This window comes from Meles meles, chromosome 10 (genome assembly GCF_922984935.1).
Source record: "Meles meles chromosome 10, mMelMel3.1 paternal haplotype, whole genome shotgun sequence".
NCBI classification, from domain to species: Eukaryota; Metazoa; Chordata; class Mammalia; order Carnivora; family Mustelidae; genus Meles; species Meles meles.
Window position 1 is genome coordinate 72,515,362 of NC_060075.1, and position 15,583 is coordinate 72,530,944.

Below are 15,583 nucleotides of genomic sequence, written 5' to 3' on the forward strand. Positions count from 1 at the left end.
TTCAGTTGTCACACCTCGCTTAGTAATTTGCCTTGTTTTCTTAGGGAACTACGTAAAAGGCTGAAGCTTACTAGAAATTTTGCTTTGAGATTTGATTTGTGAGAAGGAAGCGACTGGATATGACTTGGATCATATGTGCTTGAATAAAGCAATAATTCTTAGAGCTAGTACATTTATTTTAAACATTAAATCCAAAAACATTATCTGAGTGTTTAAAAATATTTCAAATTAAGTTATTCCTTCAGCTGTCTTACTAATGTACTAATTGGGATTATTTGTGTTCTCCACAACTTTTAAAATCAAACAAGTCTGAAAAGAACTTCCTCTTAATTTCTTTATCTCTTATAGAATATGAGAATCTCCTATAAATATTACATCTTCGAATTCTTCACGGCTTTTTGTAGTTGTAGTAGTAGTGATTTGGTTTCCTGTAATAGTATAATCTGTAAATGTTCTAGTAAAAGGATTAAACCATAAAATAACAATGTTTATTTTTTTATTATTTTTTTAAGATTTTATTTTATTTATTTGACAGAGACCACAAGTAGGCAGAGAGGCAGGCAGAGAGAGAGAGGGGGAAGCAGGCTCCCCACTGAGCAGAAAGCCCAATGAGGGGCTCGATCCCAGGACCCTGAGATCATGACTTGAGCCGAAGGCAGAGGCTTTAACCCACTGAGCCTCCCAGGCGCCCCAAAATAACAATGTTTAAATACAGCATAATACTCATCTTGAAAGTAAAATCTCTTCAGACTCTGATTTTAGGAATTTATATTTATTATCAGAAAGTACTAGAGTCAGGAAGTGGGTTGAAGTTCGTGCTTGTATAATCTACAAATTGAAACTGGACTTCAAAGACTAAGTTTAAGAGGAAATAAGTCTTCCATTATTCTAATGCTTCAAATGCACTCATTCATGATCATGTGGATTACCAAACCAAAAATCATTTGAGAGGGGTGTTGGTGTGTGTTAAGACACATTCCTTAAGATGTCCTGTTCAGACAAAACTTCTGGTTACTGTACATGTTTCAAAGTAATAAAGCTAATTTTAAAAGCTGTTAACTCAGATTTGGCATAGGTTTAATATGCTTTTAAGTAAGGGAAAATTTCCCCCATTTTACTCTTTTAAAAATTATTAACTAGCCTGGAAAGGAAAGTTTCAGAATTTTTTACAGCTGGATTTGACCCTGCTTCAGTGTGTTACCATGAAACAATATGTGTGTTTTGCAGCGGAGTGAATTCCTTAGGTGTGTCCTCTATGGAACACATCACTCATAGCCTCCTGGGACGCCCGTTGTCTCGACAGCTGATGTCCCTAGTGGCAGGACTTAGGAATGGAGCCCTTTTATTCACAGGAGGAAAGGTATGTGGTTAAAATGTGCCCATTGCACTAATCACTTCTATTTTTCTCTCTTTGGGTTTTGATCATTTGTTATACAGGGTTGTTAAGATATGGGAAGGCTACATTTGCTTCAGAAATTTAGAAAGTGGGGATGAATAAGATGAATAACGGGACATCCTCCCTGCCTTTTTTCCTGTACCAATTTCTGTATATGATTTTTGCTTTTCAGGGTGTTTATGGGGTGATTGGTTTTCAAATATTGAACCAGCCTTACATATCTATAATAAATCCTACTTGGTTTTGGTGTATTATTCTTTGTATACCTTGCCGAGTTTGTTTGCTAATACTTTCTCTCTTTTTTTTTTTTTAAGGTTTTTTTTTTTTTGCTTTTTAAAAAAAGATTATTTGAGAGAGAGAGTATGCACTTGCATGAACAAGGGGAGGGCAGAGGGAAAGGGAGAGCTCAGTAGGGAGCCCAACACAGGGATTCGTCTCACAACCCTGAGATCATGACCTGAGCCCAAACCAAGAGTTGGCCGCTTAACCAACTGAGCCACCCAGGCACCCTGTTTTTGTTTTTGTTTTTTTTTTAATTTACACCCAACATGGGGCTCAAACTCATGACCCCAAAATCAAGAGCTCTGTGCTCTTCTGACAGAGCCAGCCAGGCGCTCCATTGTTTGCTAATACTCTGTTGAGGATTTTTGCATCTAAATTCATGAGCAATATTAGCCTATAGTTTTCTGTTTTCATACTGTCTTTGTCTAGTTTTGCTGTCAGGGTAATAGTGACCTCATGAAATGAGTTCAGAAGTGTTCTTCCCATTCCATTTTCTGGAACAGATTATCTAAAGTCGGTGTTCATTCTTCCTTAAATATTTGGTAAAATCTCTAGTGATACAATCTGGTTTCTTCACCTTTAATTTTTTGTTTATAAATTAAATTCCCTTAATTGTCTATTTCACCTTGGCAGACATTTGGTAGTTTGTAATTTCAAGGAGTTGGTTCATTTCTCCTGAGTTGTCAAATTCATGAGCTTAAAGTTGTTGGTAGTATTCCTTTTACTATCCTTTGAATGACTGTGGAATCTGTTGTGATGGGCCATTTCCTGATCTTGGTGGTTTGTGTCTTCTACTTTACTCTTCCTCAGTTTTGCTAGAGTTTCCATGCCCTCTTAAGGGCTTTATTCTCTGCCAATGCAATATTGTTTTCAGGGTACAGTGCGGTTTTTCCGAGTCCTTTTGTGTCATTCATTTCAAAAAAAAATTTTTTTAAAGATTTTATTTATTTAGGGGCGCCTGGGTGGCTCAGTGGGTTGAGCCTCTGCCTTCAGCTCAGGTCATGGTCTCGGGGTCCTGGGATCGAGCCCCGCGTCGGGCTCTCTGCTCTGCAGGGAGCCTGCTTCCCCCCCCCCCCCCCCCCCCCCCCCCCCCGCCGCCTGCCTCTCTGCCCGCTTGTGATCTCTGTCTGTCAAATAAATAAATAAATAAAATCTTAAAAAAAAAAAAAGATTTTATTCATTTACTTGACAGACAGAGATCACAAGCGGGCAGAGAGGCAGGCAGAGAGAGAGGAGGAAGCAGGCTCTCTGCTGAGCAGAGAGCCCGATGCGGGGCTCGATCCCAGGACCCCAGGATCATGACCTGAGCCGAAGGCAGAGACTTTAACCCACTGAGCCACCCAGGCGCCCCCATTTCAAAATTTTTAAGGCTTTTTCAATTCCATTCACCTTAAACTCCAGTAAAATCGCCTTTTTTCCATTACTGTCTACGGTCATACCACCCTGAACGCGCCCGATCTCGTCTGATCTCGGAAGCTAAGCAGGGTCGGGCCTGGTTAGTACTTGGATGGGAGCCCAGTTGCTTTTTAATGATTCTTATTTAAAATGTAGCAACTACTCCAGTAACCTAAGTTCCCTCCACCATAGGAAACCAGAAAAAAAGCAAGTTAAATCCCACATAAGCAGAAGAAAAGAAATAATAAGAATTAGAGCAGAAATCAGTGAATTGAAAACAAGAAATCAAGAGAGAAAATCAGTGAAACCAAAAGCTGCTTCTTTGAAAAGATAAAATTGATAAGCTTCTAGCCAGTCTAAGAAAAAAAAAAAAAGACACAAAATTAGTAATACCAGAAATCAAAGAGGGGCCATCAGTATAGACATTAAACATTAAAAGGATAATAAAGTAGTAATAGTCATGGACAACTCTATGCTCACATATTTCATAACCATCTTAGATGAATGGACCAATTTCTTGAAAGACACAAGTTCCCAAAACTCACACAAGAAGAAATAGACAATGTAAAAAGTTCTATATCTAGTAAAGAGATTGAATTAATAATTAATAGTCTCGTAAAACAGAAAACATCTGGCCCAGTTAGGTTCACTGGTATATTCTATCAAACACATAAGGAAGAAATGACACCAGTTTTCTACAGTCTCTCTCAGAGGATAGAGGCAAAAGGAATACTTCCTAACTCATTCTATGAGGCCAGCATCACCCTAATACCAAAACCAGACAAAGGCATTAGAAGAAAACTACAGACCAGTATCTCTCATGAACATAGATGCAGAAATCCTCAACAAAATTTAGCAAATCAAATCAACCAGTGTATGTAAAGAACTGTATACCATGATCAAGTGGGATTTATGTATGCAAGGCTGGTGACCTATAGCAGCTCTTCTATGTGGTTTCTAGATTTTCTGTGTCAGATTCCAAAATGCATCATCACGGTAGAGTATTTATTTCGAAAAAGCAATATTCCATTGACTCAGAAACCAGACATCCCCATCTTTCCTAGGGGTAGCATGGTTGATAGGAAGAACAAACAGAGAAGACCCAGATTTGAGTCCCACCTCTGTCATGTACTTCCTGACTGTGACCTCAGGCAGGTTTTCAGTTTCTTACTGCCTTCTTAGGATTAACCTCACTTAAGTGAAATAATATGTGAAAGCACTTCGTAGACTGAAAAGTGCTATTATACAAATGTGAGTTACTTTATGTGAAGAGACAGACATCTGACTGGGCAGAAGGATTATGACAGGGGACCTGTATTTCAGCACCCCTTATTTCTTTATTCTTTGGAGAGCGTTGACTTTTTAAAAAAAATTTTATCTTTTAAAGATTTTTTTTATTTTTTAGTAGTTTCTACATCCACTGGGGGCTTGAACTCATGACCCTGAGATCAAGAGTTGTGTGCTCCACCAACTGAGGCAGCAAGGCGCACCTGGAGCCCATTGACTTAAATGTAAATGTAATTCCGTTAGCTATGATGATGGTTGTATTTGAGTGCCTGCCGAATTTCAGACTTTGTATAACAAGCTTCGCTGTTTTTCCAGCCCATGGTGCTGAAAAACAAAATATTAGAGCTGGTGTGGGCTTGTACAGGTAGACAAAGCAACAAGGGTAGGAAATAATAGCAGATTGAGGGAGAAAACCTATATTAAAAGAACTGTAAAAAGCTACCAATGTTCAGCCTCTCTTGGGAGCACTATAGCAATGTTAGCAAAATTTTAAATGTGTACCTTATGATATAGTAATTCCACTCCTTAGAAATGTATTCTGAAGGTATAATCTGACAAATAAGTAAATAGGCATATCAATATTTATTTTAGCGTTACTTATAATAGTTAAAAATTGGAAGCAGCATTAAGATACATTAAGAAATGGCTTCTGGAACCTGTTACTGTCTAGTATATCTCAGAGCAGTGGCGAGCTGGGGAACTGATGTGGCTCCATATTTGTCCATAAAGAGGACAGTGATTTGTCATGAACCCACAAAAATAATCCCGTCTCCAGGGGCGCCTAGGTGGCTCAGTGAGTTAAAGCCTCTGCCTTCAGCTCAGGTCATGATTTCAGGGTCCTGGGATCGAGCCCCGCATCGGGCTCTCTGCTCGGCGGGGAGCCTGCTTCCTCCTCTCTCCCTCTCTGCCTGCTTGTGATCTTTGTCAAATAAATAAATAAAATCTTAAAAAAAAAAAATCCCACTTCCATAAATTTATATCAAGTGTGTGGGGAGTGTCTGGAAAGATGAAACATCAGAACAATTGACTGTGGTTACTTCAGTGAGGTGGGATGATTACAGAACATTTTTTACCTTTCTCTCCTAAGTATTTATAGTTACTTTGTACTTTTTGCATATTGTTTTATAAACCAGGATCAAACCCTACATAGTCTAGGAGTCACTTAATATAAAAATAAACAGTTCTGCCCACCGTAAGAGTCTCTGAGGGCTACATGGAACACTAATTGGTGGTCACAGTTATACTGTATGTAAATGACCAAGAAACTGAATTAAAATTACATTTGATTTAAGATAATAGGGAAGTGGGTAATTAGTGCTTTCCATTAAAAATAGTTGAGGGGTGCCTGGGTGTCTCAGTGGGTTAAACCTCTGCCTTCGGCTCAGGTCATGATCTCAGGGTCCTGGGATCGAGCCCCACATCAGGCTCTCTGCTCAACAGGGAGCCTGCTTCCCCCTCTCTCTGCCTCTCTGCCTACTTCTGATCTCTCTCTGTCAAATAAATAAATAAAATCTTCAAAAAATATATAGTTGAAATTAGGGACACCTGGGTGGCTCACTCATTAGGCATCTGCCTTCATCTCAGATCATAGTCCTCGGGTCCTGGGATCAAGCCCCACATCAGGCTCCCTGCTCTATGGGAAGCCTACCTCTCCCTCTCCCACTCCTCCTGTTTGTGTTCCCTCTCTCGCTCTTTGTCAATTAAATAAATAAATAAAATCTTTAAAAAAAAATAGTTGAAATTAAATGGAAATAGGATTCATTTCTCTAGAAAAATTATTTAATGTTCACATTATTCCCTTCTAGTAAATAACAAAGCATTGCCTGTTTTTAAAGGTAAACGAAATTAAGTATTAGTGATTGTTTTAACAAATGGTAAAACAAATTAGATGTTTATTTTCTATCTATGCCCTATAATGAACATAGGATACATCCAGCTTCTAACAAACAGCTTGAAACAAAAGTCATTTTAGTAACACCTGCCTTTCTCACACAGCAACTAGACTGGTATATATATTTTTTACTTTTTCAAAGCAATTTATTATTTTTTCTGTCAGTACCAATTGAGGGTGGGAAATGCCCTTTTTTGGGGGGGAGCTTATATTCCTGAGATTGGGTTGTCCTCTGTTAACCTTGCCTGTGTCTCTATACTACTTGAAACCTTCTATGAAGCCTGGGAAGCTGGAGCCTCCTGGTTTCTTTAAGGAATTTTATGTATTTTTCTTTGATAGACTTGAATTCGTATTTAGGAAATAATTCTTTCCCCCTTACCCTGAAGGGCTTTTAAAACTTCCTGAATCCAGATTTTCACTCCTTACTGTTAGTTTACTTTTTTTTTTTTAAGATTTTTTTTTTTTTTTTAAATTTGACAGACTTCTCTGTCAAGCGAGAGAGGGAACACAAGCAGAGAGAGTGGGAGAGGGAGAAGTAGGCTTCCTGCCAGTGAAGGAGTCCAATGCAGGGCTCGATCCCAGGACCCCCAGCATCATGACCTGAGCTGAAGGCAGATGCTCAGTGACTGAGCCACCCAGGCATCCCCCTGTTAGTTTACTTTACGCTAAATGTCACCCACCATAATGTGATCCCAGAGCTCCAGGGATGTGGGGTTTCTTTCTTTTTTAATTTTTTTTTTAACCCCTAGCTTTATTGGGTTCTAATGGGCATAGAACATTGTGTAGTGAACACTTGATCAGTGAGGCTAATTCTTGGTGGTTGCCACAGTAACAGAAGCTATTTCTGTGATTGAATAGTTTGCTTATGAGGCAATTATCTTCTAGGGTACTGGCAAATCAACTTTAGCCAAGGCAGTCTGTAAAGAAACATCTGAGAGATTGGATGCCCATGTGGAGATAGTTGACTGTAAAGCTTTACGAGGTATGACTATGATAACACTCAACATAAAACCCTTTTTTTGCTAGAAAGACAGAAATGTTATTTAATGCCTTTAATCTAACAACTGTGAATATCTGATCTTTAATTTTTCTTTTAGTCATTGAAATTCCTTGGAAATGTAAAACCTTTGGCTTTCTAATATTTTCAGCAAAACTTTTTAAAGTCTCCATACTTGATGGAAGCCCGGCCCCCTCCTTTTTTTTCCCTAGCCAAAAACTCTTTGTAGACTCTATTCCTGGAAATGCCAACTTAGACCATTCTGAGAGAGTTAGTATCTAAGATATACTCTGAGGGGTATAAATTATCCCTGAATTGCTAGAGAAACGCTGGGTGAGGCAGGGAATGCTGGCTGTGGACAGTAAGGAGGGAAATTACAATTTACTGTGTGTGCTTTTATACTTTTAAAGTGTTTACTGCTTCTTACCTGTTTTTGTTTTTGTTTTTGTTTTTAAACAAGATTGGCAAGATTTTATTTTGAGTACCTTTTTCCCCCCTTGGCTACCTCTACCATGTCATCCCAATTAGTCCCAGGCTGTGTATGTGTTTGTGTATTTTATCTAGTATATGGTAAGAAACTTAGAAATAGCCTTCGAAAACCCATTACTTCATATGCTACAAAGGTGGTTTTAGAGAGACTGTCCATCTCTCAGAGTCCTACTTGAAGTTTCATGTGAAAGCTTTGCTGTAGACCTAAGTAACAGGAACTTTGTATTGGCTTATGACTTTTATATTTTCTGTTGTTTGAAAATTGAAAGTTGGCCGTTCACCAGGAAGTTTGAAGCCAATGAATGATTCAAATAGAGATGATTCAAAAAATCTCTGGACAGCTACATATATGTTTGATTTTATGAGAGTCTTGATCCCCTACTCTTATTTATGTTTTTCCATATCCTCCTTTTATTTTACTGTTTTGTTGTATGCCATCTGACATTTGCTGTGGAATAAGGCCAGGTAAGAATACATACATACAGGACTTAGAATAGCATATTCCTTTTTTTCCGTTTTATAAAATTCAGTTCTTTAGTGAGTCCTTTGAGGCTGTATTAATTAAAAAATAAGTTAATGACTAACAAATTTTAGTGATTGGTATATTAACAAAATATGGCTGAAAGTTTCATAGTTAAATCAATATTGAATTTTCTAATGCTCTCAGAAGAGCAGCTGGAACTTACCTGCCCTGAAGTAACATTAAAACCATCTTATATCTTCCGTATTAAGGAAAAAGGCTTGAAAATGTACAAAAAATCCTGGAGCTGGCTTTCTCAGAGGCAGCATGGAGGCAGCCTTCTGTGATTCTGCTGGACGACCTTGACCTCATCGTTGGCTTGCCTGCTATCCCGGAACATGAGCATAGCCCTGAGGCCGTGCAGAGCCAGCGGCTGGCACATGGTAATGGCAAAGCACCCACTCGTGGCTGTGGGCCTTTTTCTTTGGCTAGCCAGCAGTTTGAGTCTTAGTGACAAATCTGCTCTCTTCAGAAAATGCCATGTTATATGTTGCTTTTGAGGCTTCTGTATTAGTAAAATTGGTAGACAAGTGCAGTGTGAAAATTCTGCAACTTCGTGATTAGTCTTGTGGGGTTTTGCATTCTCCTACGCTTATTAGAAATTGCTTTGTTCATTTGACAAATACTTGTCTAATGCTTGTGCACAGTCTGTATTCTCAAAGTCTAGGAGCGGAAAGAAAAGTAAATGGACCATTTTCGTACAGAATACAGATAGTGATAATGGTAGCTACCATGCGTGGAGTGCCTTTTCTGGGCTAGGGACTGTTTTGTACTCTACCTGCCAATAATCCTGTAACTGTTCTACAGGTGAATTAATGGAAATTCAGAGATTAAGTCGTTTGAGCAGGGCGGCACCGCTTGGAGGTGGCGGGATCTCTGCTAGAGGTGTCCGCGGGGCCCTGGAGGAGCCCGCATGCTCAGCTGGGACTGGGAGGGTGGTAAGGAGTTAGCAAAGAAGGCTGCTGGGAGGAGTTGATAACTGCAGTTAACGGCATTTTGATGGAGGAGTAGACGTTAGCGTGAAGCAGCTTCATGCCAGTGAGGAAGCAAAGGAAGCATGATCCACAGGCAAAGGCACAGAGGTACGAGAACTGGTGGGAAGTTAGTGACTGTTGCATAACTGGAGCTTAGAATTCACCAAGGGAGCTGGGGGGGTAGTGCCGGAGGATTTGGCAGCATGTGGGTGCCTCAAGGTTCTTGAGGGAACAGATAGAAAATGCAACCTCAGTGCCTTGGCTTCTTACAAACTCCTGTTAATCTCACAGTTTGAATCCTATAGGAGTACTTACTGGAATGCTGCAAATTTCTAGGTCAGGAGTTCGATACACATTATTAATGCCTCTTTCAGTTCTGACCGCCTAACCACCAAACCTGGCAAGAGTTGGTGTGGAGATTGTTCAGGAAGTCATAGGAATAGGAACTGTCTGTTGCCTGATCAACAGAGTACAATATGGAAATTGATCATCTTTCTGTATTTATCTCAGACTCCTGTTCATTTCCTTCCTAAAGTCCTGAAGTAAGGAACCATCTAGGCATTGTTTCGCACATACAGACTGAGTTTACAGTACTTCCCCTGCCTCCATTAGATTGGTTGGAGTGGGGCTGATACTAGGTCCTCAGTAAATCCATCAGTGAATGAATGGCAGAGTGAATTTTTCGAAGGTATGAAGGATTCATACTCTCTGTACTCCATCTAAGAGCTCAACTTTACATTATTATTTTTAATGACTGTATAATTTTTAAATTTCATGTTTATATTTACCAAGCTTTTATCCTCCATTGCTTTATTATTCTAGCTTTGAGTGATATGATGAAAGAGTTGATTTCCACAGGAAGTTTGGTTGCACTGATTGCCACAAGCCAGTCTCAACATTCTCTGCATCCTTTGCTTGTCTCTGCTCAAGGAATTCACATTTTTCAGTGTGTCCAACATATTCAACCTCCTGATCAGGTAATACTGCTTGTGAAATATGTCCCTCTTTATATAAAGCATTTTTCAATTTTACTTTATTTATGTATTAATTAATTAAATTTATTTATAGTAGGCTCCATGCCCAGTGCAGGGCTTGAACTCATGACCCTGAGATCAAGACCTGAGCTGAGATCAAGAGTCAGATGCTTAACTGACTAAGCTACCCAGGTGCACCTCGTTTTTTTTTGTTGTTGTTGTTGTTGTTGTTTTAATATTTTTTATTTAATTATGCAACAGAGAGAGATCACAATCAGGCAGAGAGAGAGAGAGAGAAGCAGGCTCCCTGCTCAGCAGAGAGCCCGATGCGGGACTCGATCCCAGGACCCTGAGATCATGACCTGAGCGAAGGCAGTGGCTTAACGCACTGAGCCACCCAGGCTCCCTGCATCTCGTTTTTTAATGCTATTAATAATTTATGGCTTTAAACTTACGCTTAAGGATATTTAAAAGGTGACATTTGGTGCATGTGATGCTTAGATTCACAATTGCCATTTATAACCATCTGACATGTTATTATGTACTTTCCAAAGCTTTTTGGAAAACATTTTTTTGTTTACTTATTAAAATTTTGTTATTCAATTTAAAAGGAAACAAAAAGCCTACAAATTCTGAACTGCTTCATTTTTCCATTGGTAAAATCTATAAATATATCCTGGACATTAGAATTTTTTTCAGCTTATTGAGGTATAGTTAACAAAGTTGTATATATTTAAAGTGTACAGTATGATTTACATATACATTATAAAATATTTACCACAATCAAGTTAATTGAACATATCCATTACGTTACATAGTTACCTTTTATAAAGATTTCTTTTTAAAAAAGAAAGAGCATTTAGTGAGAAATGCAAATAAAATTATGAATATGCAAATATATATGAATATGAACATATATATATGTTTTTTCATCATAAGTGTACTCTTTAATCCCCATCATGTATTTCGCCCATCCCCCCACCCACCATCCCTCTGGTAACCATCAGTTTCTTCTCTGTAGTTAGGAGTGTTTCTTGATTTGTCTCTTTTTCTTTTTTCCTTTGCTCATTTGTTTCTTAAATTCCACATATGAATGAAATCACATGATACTTGGCTTTCTCTGATGTATTTTGCTTAGCATTAGATTCTTTAGCTCTGTCCATGTTGTTGCAAATGGCAAGATCTCATTCCTTATCATGGCTGAGTAATGTTCTATTGTATATATGGACCACATCTTCTGGGCGCTTGGGCTGCTTCCATAATTTGGCTATTATAAATAACACTGCTGTAAACATAGGGGTGCATGTATCCCTTTGAATTAGTGTTTTTGTATTTTGGGGGGCAAATACCCAGTAGTATGATCACTGGATCATAAGGTAGTTCTAGTTTTAATTTTTTGAGGAACCTCCACAGTTTTCCACAGTGGTTGCACCAGTTTGCATTCTCACCAACAATGCAAGAGTGTTCTTTTTTCTTCAATCCTTGTCAATATTTACTTTTTTGTGTGTTTTTGACTAGTCATTCTGACAGGCGTGAGGTGATCTCTAGGTCATTGTAGTTTTGATTGGCATCTCCCTGATAAGTAGTGATGTTGGGAATCTTTTCATGTCTTTTGGCCATGTGTATGTCTTCTTTGGAGAAATGTGTGTTCATGTCTTCTGCCCATTTTTTTTTTTTAAGGTTTTATTTATTTATTTGACAGACAGAGATCACAAGTAGGCAGAGAGGCAGGCAGAGAGAGAGGAGGAAGCAGGCTCTCTGCTCAGCAGAGATGTGGGGCTTGATCCCAGGACCCTGAGATCATGACCCGAGCCGAAGGCAGAGGCTTTAACCCACTGAGCCACCCAGGTGCCCCTTCTGCCCATATTTTAATTGGATTATTTTTGGGGTACTGAGTTATATCGGTTCTTTATATATTTTGGATACTAACCCTTTATCAGATATGTCATTTGCAACTATTTTCTCCCACTCAGTCAATTGCCTTTTAGTTTTGTTGATTGTTTCCTTCATTGTGCAAAAGCTTTTTATTTTGATGTAGTTCAAATAATTTATTTTTGCTTTTATTTCCATGGCCTTGGGAGATATATGTAGAAGTATATTGCATTGACCGATGTTAGAGAATTACTGCCTGTGCTCCCTTCAAGGATTTTTATGGTTTTAGGTCTCACATTTAGGTAATCAATCCATTTGAGTTTATTTTATTTTTTTAAATTGATATTCAGTAGTTTATTTAGCAGTCCCCACACTATTAATAAATAATATTGAAGTTGTTCTTTTCTGAAACTTCTTTTAAAGGTGTTTGGGTTTTGTGTTTCTTTTTCTTTCTTTCTTTTTTTTTTTTTTAAAAACATACAGTGTATTATTTGCCCCAGGGGTACAGGTCTGTGAATTGTCAGGCTTACACACTTCACAGCACTCTTCATAGCTAATACCCTCCCCAATGTCCATAACCAAACCACCCTCTCCATACCCTCCTCCCCCAGAAATCCTCAGTTTGTTTTGTGAGATTAAGAGACTCTTAGGTTTGTTTCCCTCCTGATCCCATCTTGTTTTATTTTTTCCTTTCCTACTCCCTAAACCCCTCACTTTGCCTCTCAGATTCCTCATATCAGGGAGATCATATGATAGTTGTCTTTCTCTGATTGACTTATTTTGCTAAGCGTAATACCTTCTAGTTCCATCCACATCGTTGCAAATGGCAAGATTTCATTTCTTTTGATGGCTGCATAGTATTCCATTGTGTATATATACCACTTCTTCTTTATCCATTCATCTATTGATGGACATCTAGGTTCTTTCCATAGTTTGGCTATTGTGGGCATTACTGCTATAAACATTAGGGTGCATGTACCCCTTCGGATCACTATATTTGTATCTTTAGGGTAAATACCTAGTAGTGTGATTGCTGGGTCATAGGGTAGCTCTACTTTCAACTTTTTGAGGAACTTCCATGCTGTTTTCCAGAGTGGCTGCACCAGCTTGCATTCCCACCAACAGTGTAGAAGGGTTCCCCTCTGCATCTTTGCCAGCATCTGTTGTTTCCTGACTTGTTAATTCTAGCCATTCTGATTGGTGTGAGGCGATATCTCATTGTGGTTTTAATTTGTATTTCCCTGATGCCAAGTGATGTGGAGCACTTTTTCATGTGTCTGTTGGCCATCTGGATGTCTTCTTTGCAGAAATGTCTGTTTACGTCCTCTGCCCATTTCATGATTGGATTATTTGTTCTTTGGGTGTTGAGTTTGATGGGTTCTTTATAGATTTTGGATATTAGCCCCTTATCTGATATGTCGTTTGCAGATATCTTCTCTCATTCTGTCGTTGTCTTTTGGTTTTGTTGACTGTTTCCTTTGCTGTGCAGAAGGCTTTGATCTTGATGAAGTCCCAGTAGTTCATTTTTGCCCTTTCTTCCCTTGCCTTTGGAGATGTTTCTAAGAAGTTGCTGCAGCTTAGGTTGAAGAGGTTCCTGCCTGTGTTCTCCTGAAGGATTTTGATGGATTCCTTTCTCACATTGAGGTCTTTCATCCATTTTGAGTCTATTTTTGTGTGTGGTGTAAGGAAATGTTCCAGTTTCATTTTTCTGCATGTGGCTGACCAATTTTCCCAACACCATTTGTTGAAGAGACTATCTTTTTTCCACTGGACATATTTTCCTGCTTTGTCAAAGATAAGTTGACCAAAGAGTTGAGGGTCTATTTCTGGGCTCTCTATTCTGTTCCATTGATCTATGTGTCTGTTTTGTACCAGTACCATACTGTCTTGATGATGACAGCTTTGTAATAAAGCTTGAAGTCTGGAATTGTGACGCCACCAACTTTGGCTTTCTTTTTCAAGATTCCTCTGGCTATTCGAAGTCTTTTCTGGTTCCATATAAATTTTAGGATTATTTGTTCCATTTCTTTGAAAAAAATGGATGGTATTTTGATAGGAATTGCATTAAATGTATAGATTGCTTTAGGTAGCATAGACATTTTCACAATATTTGTTCCTTCCAATCCACAAGCACGAACGTTTTTCCATTTCTTTGTGTCTTCCTCAATTTCTTTCATGAGTCCTTCATGGTTTTTCTGAGTACAGATTCTTTGCCTCTTTGATTAGGTTTATTCCTAGGTATCTTATGGTTTGGGGCGCAACGGTAAATGGGATCAACTCCTTAATATCTCTCTTCTGTCTTGCTGTTGGTGTATAGAAATGCAACTGATTTCTGGCATTGGTTTGATATCCTGACACTTTACTGAATTCCTGTACAAGTTCTAGGAATTTAGAGTGGAGTCTTTTGGGTTTTCCACATAAAGTATCGTATCATCTGCAAAGAGTGAGAGTGTGACTTCCTCTTTGTCGATTTGGATGCCTTTTATTTCTTTTTGTTGTCTGATTGCTGAGGGTAGGACTTCTAGTACTGTGTTGATTAGCAGTAGTGATTCTGGACATCCTTGCTATGCTCCTGACCTTAGGGGAAAAGCTATTATTTTTTTTTTTTTTTGTGGTGATTTTTTCTGCCTTGTCATTCTGTCCAGATAAGAAAATATGAATGAGAGAATAAAATAATAAAAGGGTCGCAAATGACCCCCCAAAATGTATGCTAACCAAATCAGAAGAGACCCCAAATTGGGGGGAGGAGAAAAGGGGTAGAAAGAAATTTTTTAAAAAAATTTAAGAAAAAAAAAAAAAAATATATATATATATATTAGACTGGTGACTAGAATAGAGCCACCCACTTGATTTTGGGTGTATTTTGGTCTCTTAGGAGAAACTACCTCCCAAAATTTTAAAGAAAAAGTTTTAGATGTACAAAAATAAGAGTGAACATGGATGGAATATGACTGTAAAGATGAAAATTTTAAAAATTCTTAAAAGGAATTGATAAGTTGGTTGGAAAAAGAAAGAAAAAGAACATGAAGAGAATTTGCTCAGGCTGGAGACTAGAACAAAGCCCTGTGCTAGATTTAGGATATATTTTGATTTATTAGAAGAAATTGTATCCCAAAATTTTTTAGAAGAAAAAACCCTGTATGTATACAAAAAATAAAGTTAGATACAATGAAGGATAAAATATGACTATAATAATGAAGGTTTATTTATTTATTTATATTTATTTGACAGAGATCACAAGTAGGCAGAGAGGCAGGCAGAGAGAGAGAGGAGGAAGCAGGCTGTTTGCAGAGCAGAGAGCCCGATGCGGGGCTCGATCTCAGAACCCTGGGATCATGACCTGAGCCGAAGGCAGAGGCTTTAACCCACTGAGCCACCCAGGTGCCCCAATAATGAAGGTTTAAAAAGATTTTTTTTTTAGGAAAGGTATTGTTAAGATAAATTAGTTAAAAAACATTAAAAGAGGAAAGAGGAAAAGTTTAAAAAATTAGAATAAGAAAAAAATA

At 38.3% G+C, this 15,583-nt stretch overlaps 1 protein-coding gene across 2 annotated transcripts in view; it reads left to right on the forward strand.

Moving 5' to 3' along the window:
* PEX1 (peroxisomal biogenesis factor 1) overlaps positions 1-15,583 on the forward strand; it is a 50,690-nt gene that overhangs the window by 16,529 nt on the left and 18,578 nt on the right. For both annotated transcript variants that reach the window (XM_046021195.1, XM_046021194.1), the window contains exons 10-13: positions 1,228-1,360; positions 7,137-7,233; positions 8,470-8,640; positions 10,054-10,208. In XM_046021195.1, coding sequence (XP_045877151.1) covers positions 1,228-1,360; positions 7,137-7,233; positions 8,470-8,640; positions 10,054-10,208 — 556 coding nt within the window. The remainder of the gene's footprint in view (positions 1-1,227; positions 1,361-7,136; positions 7,234-8,469; positions 8,641-10,053; positions 10,209-15,583) is intronic.